Consider the following 11396-nt stretch of genomic DNA (forward strand, 5'->3'; position numbering starts at 1 on the left):
TCAAGAATGTAATGCAATAACCTTTATGAAGGATTTGCTATTGGAATAGCAGTAATAAAGAAGAAAAGTGAAAGTGTAAATATAATGTAAGATGAAGAATATTTATGGTGTATAATAGTATATAATGAGGTTACAAAAATGTAAAAATATATTTAGAATGATACATAATGTATATAATGTATATATAATAGTATATATAACAAGATTGTGGTTATAAACTGGTTATAAACTATATAATAGTATATAACGATGTTACAAAAATGTAAAAATATATTTAGAATGATATATAATGTATATAATGTATATATAATTATAAATAAAGGGAGACTAGTATAGATCTATTTCAAGCTATTTAGCTCTCATCAGCTAGCCATACATAAATATATAAACAAGATTGTGGTTATAAACTGTCATAGAGTTGTTGCAAAGATGAAATTGTGATGTAAGATGAAGAAAATTGCATAATAAAAATATTTTTTGAAAAAAATAAAAAAAATGAAATTTCCTTGCTTACAGCTCTCCTACAGCCGATCCGGAGTTTGGTGGTTTGGAAAAGTGTTGTTTTGGTTGGAAAAGCTGGTTTTCTTTTGTTTTTTCTTACCCCATAGAAGAGCGGAGGAGCAAGAATTCAGCATGCAAATAAATTTAATAGATGAATAAGAAATAAAACATCCTAGGGATCAAGTGGTGGGTTCGGCATCCCGGTGCAACGGGGCCTGGCGGCCTCCATATAAACACGTGCAGCACGCGTGCACAGTCCCTCCCCTCCCAGCCACTCCTCGCCTGCCCACCCGGGCTCCTTTAAGGCCCCAATAGGAAGCAGTAGCCTGAGGGTCCTTACCTCCTACGACGCCCCCGCGACGCTCCAGCTGCTCGGTGGAGCGTCGCGTAAACGCCATAGGCTGCGGGAGCGTGCGCAGATGGCCCGTTTCCTTCAAATACAGGTAAGGAACAAGTGCGGGCGAGTGGGGCCCTCTAGAGCACTCTACCAGAATGGTTCCAAGCAGAGAGAAGACCTCCTGGAGTGCAAGGCCAGGTACCGGCACCTGGAGGCTCAACGGGCTGAGATGGTCAGCCAGTTCCAGGCCAGGATGCAGTCCCACTGGAACGAGGCCCTCCGGCTCTTTGCCACCAGCGGTGCTTCCCTCCAGCCTTCGCCCAAAGCCCCCCACCAGGAGGCCGAAACAGACCCCAAGTGGGAATTTCTGCCCCCCTCCGACCCACACAAAAAGACCCCGAAGGGAGAGATTCTCTGCAGCAACACAAGCCTTCAATTGCATGCATCCGTCCCAGGGGCCTTAGTTTGAAGACCCCTGATTTAGTGCAATATCAAAAAGGCAAATAGGTTTTCTGCGGACCACCAAGATTTTCTCCCTCCAGTGGTCTACGGACTACCAGTTGGTGACTGCTGTTCTAAGCCACAAACGACACTCAAGCTTGTCTCCAAATCTTTTATTTAACATCACAGGGACTTTTAAGAAAGGGGAACAACACATTGCAAAATAGGAATACAGAAAATGGAGGGGGGGGGGGAGAGAGATATATATAATTCCACAGGAAAACCGCCCCTTCTCTTCCTGAGCAGAACAGCTGAAGTTTTCATCAAGAGCCACTTCATTTTGAGGCACTTAAAGGGTTACGTTTTTTTTTTCAAAGGGAGTGAAGCACAGGAAAAATAATTTTTTTAAAAAAAAAAACTGCCTATATTGCCCAAGTTACAGTAGCATTAGAATAGCCCACCTCAAAAGAATTTTAATTTTAAAAAAACACAGAAAATGAGGGGAAAAGGCACATGTATTTATTATTTTTGTCCTAACACATCAAACCGTTTGATGGGCCTTCTCGTGTTGAAAGCGAGATAAAACAGCCCAGATTTTGAAAGAGCCCAAATTCAGGCTTTGGAAACAAAAGGAGAGGGGAAAAAATGGAAAGGAAAGGTAATGGAACCCCTGCAGATTTTATTCCGTTAATCGTTACCGACTCTAGGGGGCGCTGCTCATCCCCGTTTCAAGGCAGTTGAAGCCAGCGCTGTCGGAAGACATTTCCGCCGTCGTGAGGCCAACTTCCATTCCAGTTGAACCCTGATCCGTACAAAACTACTTAATAAGCGAAAAGAGAAGAAAGAAAGAAAGAAAGAAAGAAGGAAGGAAGGAAGGAAGGAAGGAAGGAAGGAAGGAAGGAAGGAAGGAAGGAAGGAAGAAAGAAAATATACACACGCTCCTAATAGATTCCACTTCTTCGACCCCCCCAGTTTAAAAAAGATTTTATATATATATATATATTTATATATAATTAATAGTTGGTTTTTTAAGAAAGCATCAAGGCTCGTAAAGACAGGAACCAACAACGCTTAGGGCCCTGCCCGGGAAAAAAATACCAGATACTTATAAAAAGCATCCGTTGAAAAATTGTTCATAAAACTAAAATTTCCATATAAGAGATTTAAAAGCTTTTTTTTGTTTGTTTGTTATGCAGTCAAGACCCAGTGTTAAAAAAAAAAAAAAAAAAAAACCCACGCCACATTCCTCACCCAAACACACAGCATTCGGCTGAATTAGCAAAAAAAAGGTTGTGTTTTTCTCACAATCAAAACACCCCGGGAAGCGGGGGGAAAACGGCTTGAGCAAAGGTTTTACGAAATGGTTACGTCGATGTAAAAAGTTTTTGAATTATTGCTCAGAAGGTCATCTCTGGGGAGAGTCTTACCCAGGCACGAGAGATGAGCTAGAGAAGAATTTAAAAAACATAGTCAAAATTCGTGGTTTTTACACTTCTCCCTTCTCTCGGGTGCGACCACAAAATATAACAAGACCTCGACTTACGACGAGAATGAACACCGGAATTTTCATCGCTCCAGCAGGACAGCCAATTTTTACAACCATTTTGCCCTGCTGGGTCTCCAAACGCCACACGAGATGTTTTCATCCTCTCTTCTCTCTCGGGGGGGGGGGGGGTGTCTCCAAACCTGGCAACTTTTTAAGATGTGTGGACTTCAACTCCCAGAATTTCCCCATGGTTGGCTGGAGAATTCTGGGGAAGGTAAACGTCCACAAGTCTTAAACATTGCCAAAATTGGAGAGTCCAGCTCTCTACCTTCCTTGGAGAAAACTCTTATTCTTTATCCCCACCCTGTTTGTCTCCTTTTAACCCGATGTCCACCAAAGCCATCCCAACGTCCTTTGTGTCTCTCAAGACGTCATGACATCCCATCTTCCTACTCAAATATCTCTTCGGACTTCCTGGACATCTTCCAAACCTTGGCATCTTAGCATCCCAACGACTCCCAAAAAATCCCAAAGCGAAGCTGGCTCAGAATTCCGGGAGGTGTGGTCCCCATGTACTCCAACGGAGGAGAAGTTGGAGAAGATCCAACCTCCATAGTCCCTTGTGCCTCTTTTCTCTGGGTGATCCTCCACCTTCCTAGAGCATCTGCGAGCATCTCATTCACACACACACACACACACACACACACTTCCTCTTCCTCCTCCTCCTCTCCTACATCAACCTGCTCAAAACAAGGCGAGGGTTTCCTGGCAGGAGAAGAAGACACCACAGATGGTGGCGAGGTGAACCTCAACAGAAGAGTTTCAGGAAGCAGTTCTGACAATAAGGCTTGTCGTTCTGCTCTTTGAAGGTTCCCTTGTTGAGTTGCTTGAGACAGAAGGCACAGACGAAATGTTCCGGGTGGAATTTCTTAGCCATGGCGGTGATGCAACGGCCCGTGATGGGCTTCTGGCAGCCGGAACAGAGGGAGCCACGGCGCTCGTGGTAATGGACTTCGCAGTAGGGCTGCCCGTCGTGTTCGAAGAAGCTGCCGTTAATGAATGGGGTAAAGCATTCCTGCAAAGGAATTAACTAAACGTCAAACAGAATTCAAACCAGAAATGTTTCTCCTGGCGGTAATTGGGGCGAAATACAATAGAAAGTTAAAAGTACTTGATGTTACACATAATAAGGACGGCAAGGATTGCTTTTACGCCATATTGGAAGAAAGGTAGCATTCTGCCAGAGGGATTACCGTATTTTACGGAGTATAAGACGCTCTAAAGTATAAGACACACATAGCTTTTGGGGAGGGAAACAAAGGAAAAATATCTGCCTCTGCCTCCCAGCAATTTTGTCTCCTTGTAACGAACAGCAAACAGTACAGACAATATACACCGTTTGTGTTGTTACATTTCAGACTATACTTGTACAGATGCTGTTAAAATTGATGTGGCTTTCTGGAAGTATAGTTATTCTCTGCTATTTAAGAGAAGATACAATAGCACTGGGCATCCCTTCAGATCAAGCATTTATTTTAAAAAGCTTCTTCATTCTGTCAAGCTGTCTAGAACAATAATAAAGCAGTCTTTAAAAAATAAGTCTAATAATTTGAACATTCTATAGGCATTTATAGTTATTGATTTACCTTCTTGCAACAAACAGCCTGATTAGCACAAGGAAAAAAAATCTGCCTCTGCCTCCCAGCAATTTGCCAAGGAGCAAACAGCAAGTTTCACTTTCTCCCGATCATCAGGGATTACTACAGTTTATTGCAGCCTCCGCAAGCCCCAATTTTCCCCGTTTGCTGCAAGGAGGTAAATTGCAGGGAGGCAGAGGCCAAAAGGTCGGTGAGTGGGTGGGGCTACCTTCAGAATATAAGACGCACCCAAATTCTCACCCTCTTTAAGGGTGGGGGAAAGGTGCGTCCAAAAAACATTTGATTATGCACGGGAATCTTTGAATTACGATCGCAATGGAGGCCAAAATTTGCGTTTGCTAAGCGAGACAGCTGTGAAGTGTGTTTTGCCCCATTTTAACAACCTTCCTTTTCACAGTTGTAGAATGAATCACGGAGGTGGTTAAGTTACTCACACGGTGGACTAGCGAATCAGCCTTCCCCGTGGACAGAAGGTTGCAAAAGGGGATCACGTAAGCCCGGGACATTGCAACCGTCATAAATATGAGCCAGTTGCCAAAAGCACCTGAATTTTGATGACATGATCATGAGTGGCTGCTACAACAGTCGCAAGTCGTAAGTCCCCTTTGTCAGCGCCGCTGCAACTTTGAACGCTCGCTATATGAATGATTGTAAGTCGGGGGCTACACCTGGATTACTTTAGCCTCCGTGGTTCAACGGGAGAAATCGCGTACTTCCAAAACGTTGGAAATGTTACATTGGAAAAGGAAAGCATCGCGGGGAGGGTCTTACCCGGCAAACGAAGCACTCAGGGTGCCAGAGGGTGTTCAAGGCAGAGATATAGTTCTCCAAAATGGCCCGGGCGCACCCGCCACATTTGGGGGCGAACATATCGAAGTAATCTTTGCGACAGTAGGCTTTGCCGTCCTTCTCATGGAAGCCTAGGAGCCAAATGCAACAGAAACAGGATTAATCAATCTAAAGAGCAAAGAAATATATTGTACGTCTGGGGATGTCTCCGTGTACCAGCATAACTCTGGAACGCCTGGGGCAACTTCAATCAAACTTGGTACACAGATGACGTACTTTATCTGGAAACAAATACTGTGCGGGTAAGATACTCCTAACACCCCTCGAGGGGAGTGTTCTGTTAAGATACAGCCAGAGTGTCAGCCTCTACTTTGCTTGATTACTATTGGCTGCCAAAGAAACAGGGAGGGAGGGGTCTTGAGGCATTTGGGTTGGGGAATTTCTGATGCTAGAGGAGTTATCTAGAGGGAGTTTAGTTCTCACCATCTTCTGCGCATGCTGATGGCCGGTGTTTGGACTTGGTCAAGGTCAACCGACTCTGCATACCAACTGGATGAGGCTTTTTGAAGATGCACCCCACGTGACACCTTAGGGAGTTGCAGATTGGTCATTGGGTTGGGGTAATTGGGGGGGGAGGGTGCCGGGCAAACATTTGATAAGTGCATGTTTGCATCTTTTTGGGCTCAGATCTTGCTTTCCTTTCGCTGCTTTCTTTTCACAACCAGTAAAAGTATCTTTGTCTCTACAGAAATGGGAGTTGGGAGTTTTCTTTCTGGGTGATCGAAGGAGGCACGCCTGACCCAGAGTCCATACCTTCAGGGCCAAAGAACGCTCCACATTGAGCGCAGAAGAAGTGCTCCGGGTGCCATGTTCGATCCAAGGCCGTCACCACTTTCTGGAAAGAAGAAACCACAAGCGATGGATAAGCTCATCATTCACCCTCCAACCTGGTCCTTATTCAGAGATTATGGGAATTCCACTTGGATCATTTCTTCGTCCAGCCTGATCAACAGGGAGGGATTGCAAGGTCATCCTCAAACTTACAACCGCAATTGGGAAGGGACCTTCCATGGCTAAATGAGGAGGTTGTTAAGCATTAAGCGCAACCGATTTTTACTCCCCCCCCCCCACGGCTGTTAGGTGTATCATGCAGCCTTTTAAGCAAATGGTACGGTCTGTCACACCTGCAGCCATCTTTTCTTTTGGATCTTTGGCCTGCCACACTTTCTATTATTCTACTATGCTGTTTCTATAGTGGGGAATTGGGAGGGGGGAATTGTACAGAGTTAGATGATATGTAGCCATAACAACATTCTTTCTAGAAAGCCAAGGTCATCCTTTGTCTTTGCACCTGACCGGAATTGGATGGGTGGAAGCTGCCAGCATAGCAGTGGGATATTGGACCATGGGATGGACTTGTGGGGGAGGGGCAGGATCTTGAACTTTCAACTGGGTGGGGAAAACCGAGAAGCTTTCAGATTCGGGTTTTTCCCAGTTGTGCCAACATGGCTCTCTTCATCAATGGGAACTTTGAGGAATCCTTTGCCTTGGACTCTAATTTAATTTTGGATGCTATTTGGAACCCTGACATTAACCCGAATTTTAAGTGAAACTGGCCTTGCCCAAAGAATCCCCCTGTTTAGGTGATCACATCATGATCCTAGGTTACGGAAAATGTCCTAGGATCATGTGATCAAATGATCACCACATGATCCTAGGACAATGAAAGCATCGTATAGACAGGCCCACTACCAAGTGTCCACATTTTGATCATGACTTACATCCAAGATGGGGCCATTGCAGTAGTAACAGCGAGGCGAGAAGAGGTTGTGATAATCTCTCTCGCAGTAAGGCTGGCCGTCACGCTCGAAGAAATTCCGGGAGCCGATTTCCTCCTGGCAGTGGGTGCAAACGAAATGTTCGGGGTGCCACGTCTTCCCCATGGCTGTGACCACCTAGGGTGGGAGAAGAAGACAATCCTGACTCCGGGAAATTTTCCAACTTCCCTTGTTATGGCCCGCCAGCAGGTAGCAGCAGATTCGGACAGTGGGGAGGGTTGGGGAGGAACCTGGGCCAGTCCTGGAGTCCGGGGAAGGCTCTGATAAGGGCTCTGTGTCGGAAGCAGAGAGGGGGCCAGAGCCATACGCCAGTTATCAGCTGCCTTCAGAGTCAGAAGTCAGTGGGGCAGAAGAACAGCTGGAGCCTGTTCCCAGTGGGCGCTTGCGCAGAGTTGCCAGACAAAGGGAACAGCTAAGGAACAAGGGTCAACTTAGGAGTAAGGCCACAGATGGACGGTGAATGGCCCCTGAGCTATCTATGGCAGCATGACTAGCTGTCATGCTGAAGATGGGACTAGAACTCACCATCTCCTGGTGATTGACACAAAGGCACCCAGGGGGCTTTCATGCCTAAGATGGAACTAGAACTCACCATCTCCTAGTCATTGTCCTAAAGTCAACAAGCAAGCTTTCATGCCTAAGATGGAACTAGAGCTCACCATCTCCTGGTGATTGACACAAAGTCACCCAGGGGGCTTTCATGTTTAAAGTGGAACTAGAACTCACTGTCTCCCAGTGATTGTCCCAAAGTCAACAAGCAAGCTTTCGTGCCTAAGTCAGAACTAGAACTCACCACCTCCTGGTGATTGTCCCAAAGTCAACAAGCAAGCTTTCGTGCCTAAGGTGGAACTAGAACTCACCATCTCCTAGTGATTGTCCCAAAGTGGAACTAGAACTCACAATCTCCTAGTGATTGGCCCAAAGTGGAACTAGAATTCACCATCTCCTAGTGATTGTCCTAAAGTCAACAAGAAAGCTTTTGTGCCTAAAGTGGAACTAGAACTCACCATCTCCTGCTGATTGTCCCAAAATCACCCAGCCAGCTTCCATGCCTAAAGCAGTACTAGAACTCCTGCACTCCTGCTTTCTCGTCCAACGCCTTCACCACAACACCGAATTAGCTCTCAACGGTAAGAGTTGAGGTTCCCTCTCCATGAGGCTTACCTGCCCGGCTATTGGCTTCTTGCAAGCTCCGCAGACGCCTTTGGCCACTGTTGCTACTCCAAGTTTGTTGAGGTCCGACTGGAGGCTTCCGAGCATGCTGTCCAGCTGGCTGCCAGGCTTTGGAGGGGTGGTGGACGAATAGCTGCCAGAGCCTTTCCCCTGGGACATAAACTAAAAGAGAAACCCAAGCACAGAACGGTCAGATACAAAAACCACAACGGAGCTCCTTCTAACCGTCGTAACGTCATAAGCTCTTTGGGATTTCCATTCGCGGGTCCTGGAATGGTTGATGAAGCGGCAGAAGCTAGCAAAAGCAGCACCCTTGAGGATGGAAAGAAGGGCAGTTGTTAGAAAAAGTGTGTCACCATGGTTTTCACAAGAAAAGGACCCACACTCTTAAGCACTTTGCAAACACGGACGAGGTTCACAGCACTTCCACACACCACCGAGCCTTCCTCGGCATTTCTACTCGTCCTGGACAACACACGCCATTTTGAAAGAGGCGAGAGAAAGGAACTGCTTTCAATTTTCGCGTACAGCATTCTAATTTTTGCAAATAAGAGTTGTTGAAGTTCGGAACGCAAGAGTCGAGACCACAGCTGAGCCCGAAAAGGATGCCGTTAAAAAGGGAGACGTTTGGACCGACCTCGGAAAGGATGGAAGGCCGTGTCAACCTTGAGCCGGTGAGAATCGAACTGCTGACAGTCAGGCGTTCGGCAGAATTAGCCGGCAATGTTGCGTTCTCACCAAGGCGCTCCTGGTAACTTTTGCAGGCTTGTAGTAATTTTTATAGTACTTCAGAATTCACTCCTCACAGGTGACTAGCAATTTAACCGCTCGGCATCGGATTTGACTTTTTATTGGCTCGGAGGCTGAGCGTCTGTCGCCTTTTCTGACTTTCTCCAGCCCCATTTTTCCCTCCACCTCAAAGACAATCATGCCACAAAGCAAGACCTCCAAATTCATGCTAGAGTCAAAAAGCTGACCAGCGTTTCTTTCCAAGCTTGCAACAAAACAGACCAACTTAAGGAAAACCCAGCAAACGAATTCCTCACAACTCCATGCAAGAGTCACATTTTGGGTCAAAGGCATCTTTTTTCCCCCCACACAACATGCTGAAGCAGGAATTGAAAGCAAAAGTCCTGCCTTTTCGGGAGTAGGTGGGCGAGGAGCAAGGACGTGTTCCAAAGATGGAATAATTGGAAGGACCTGGAAAAGCAGAATTCAGAATGAGCATCTGTTTTAAAAAAGAGACAGGACGTAAAAACAGGGCAAAACTCAATAAATGTCTCCCTTAGCAACATAGATTTTGGATTGGGTCCTGCACCAGAGACACGTTATGTAGGTATTCCTGGACTTTTAACAGCCGCAAAGGAGCCCAAACTTTCCTTGGTTAAGTGAGACATTTCTTAAGTGAGTTTCACCTTTCTTAAGTGGAAACCACTTCTGGACTTTGTGCTCGAGGTGGGGGGAAAAATGAAACTTTAATTTTGGGTTTTACTGATTAGATTGTTTTGTTGTTATAGGAATGGCTAGTTTATACTATTATGGAAAAATAAAAAGTTGAGGTTCGGTGTTAATGCTGCAACAGAAGGAACAGAGCAGAACAGAATAAAATAACAGAGTTGGAAGGGACCTTGGAGGTCTTCTAGTCCAACCCCTTGCTTAGGCAGGAAACCCTATACCCTTTCACACAACTGGTTGTCCAACATCTTAAAAACTTCCAGTGTTCCAGAGTTGGAAGTCAAAGCTGCACTTCTCTCTTTCCCTTCCATGTCCTATTATTTGCTTTTGTATTTTTTGCATTTTATACTACCAACCACTGCATTTTTTGGACTGTTAAGACGCACCGGTATATAAGAGGCACCAAGATTTCGAAGAGGTAAGTAAGAAAAAAAGAAGGTTTTGTCCTCCCCTCCCTTCAGCAGGGCTGGGGGAAGGCAAAAAGCCCATTTTTGCTAAAAATGGTCTGTTTTTTGCAAAAATGCGATGCGGGGCTGGGGCTCCGGAAGGCCAAAAATGGCTGTATTCGGCTTATAAGACACACTAACATTTCCACACTTTTTTTGGGGGGGGGGGAGGGTGAAGGTGCGTCTTATACTCCGAAAAACATGGTAACATTTCTTTTTTAAAAAAATTAAAAACAGTGACGTATCCTGCATTACGATCAGCGAAAACTTTAAGGAAGCAAGAGGTCACCCAAGGGAGATCGTGCCTGCTGTGGTGGAGGGAAGGGGGCCTCCTCCGTCTGACAGCTAACCGACACCAAGGCTTTGGAGGAAATGCCCGCTCCGGTGGGCTCCGCGGGAATCGGAGCCTGCTGGGGGCAAATGTCTTCCAACAGCATTTCCCACGGGACGGGAGGCTGAGTCGGTTGGCCGGACGGCACATAAGGCAGCTGAGGGATATGTGGCGAGGCGGGCAAAGTCAAGGGAGGTGGTGGAGGAGGAGAAGCAGATGGAAGAGAAGAGCCAAGAGTGGCGTTGACGGAAGCGGCCTTGGAGACATCTTTAGGAAGCAGCTGAGGTGGAGGAGAAGATGGGGCAGAGACAGTTCTCCTCAGAGGAAGAGGTGACGTAGCAGGAATAATAACCTGAGGGGGAAAAGCAAGGAGAAACATGAACAGGCCAAAGACACCTCGCCCAGAAATACTTGAAGGCACCAGAAGGAGGAGATCATGGAAGGTCGACCTTCTCCAACCTTCCCTGGGCATTTTGCAAAGGGTGGAAGGTCAACTCTAGAAGTCTCGCCAACAGACACGCAGGCTGGGGGAGTCTGAGAGTTGAGGTCTACCCTTTTGGAAGGCAAACAGTGTTGGAGAACAATGTTGTTGTTTCGTTTTAACAACAGGAAAACCTGCATCTTGATAGGCTTCCATCTGTTGAGCTCCTTCTGCCTCCCGATTGCATGGAAGAGCCTTCCAAAGCTACCCAATGATGCTAGGTATTCCACCTGAGAAAACGGTGGTCCAAGATCTCTCTTGGAACAATCCGGGAGGCCTCGTTCTACAACGTTCAATTTCTAAGGAGCTGACCCACAACCGGCCCCCGTTGGGAAGCCCCAAATCCATTAGCGATGACGGCAGTCCAGAGAAGTATGGATTTTGAGCCATACTGCATGGAAATCTAACCAACTAAGCTTCACCGTATGGTGAACCTCAACGGAAGGCAATGACCAATTTG

General features: G+C 46.2%; 2 protein-coding genes across 2 annotated transcripts in view; one reads left to right on the forward strand and one right to left on the reverse strand.

Annotated features, from left to right (window-relative positions):
* The window catches only part of CIT (citron rho-interacting serine/threonine kinase), a 211089-nt gene that overhangs the window by 29373 nt on the left and 170320 nt on the right, over positions 1-11396 (forward strand). The gene's annotated exons all lie outside the window — the stretch shown is intronic.
* The window catches only part of PXN (paxillin), a gene marked incomplete at its 5' end in the record, with an annotated part of 11094 nt that continues 1135 nt past the window's right edge, over positions 1438-11396 (reverse strand). Inside the window, 7 exon segments of the mRNA XM_081966533.1 lie at positions 1438-3840; positions 5195-5343; positions 6026-6107; positions 6994-7167; positions 8215-8385; positions 9361-9423; positions 10475-10807. Coding sequence (XP_081822659.1) covers positions 3574-3840; positions 5195-5343; positions 6026-6107; positions 6994-7167; positions 8215-8385; positions 9361-9423; positions 10475-10807 — 1239 coding nt within the window. The 3' untranslated portion in view covers positions 1438-3573.

The sequence above is a fragment of the Natrix helvetica genome, assembly GCF_964273705.1.
Source record: "Natrix helvetica genome assembly, chromosome: 14".
Lineage (NCBI taxonomy): Eukaryota > Metazoa > Chordata > Lepidosauria > Squamata > Natricidae > Natrix > Natrix helvetica.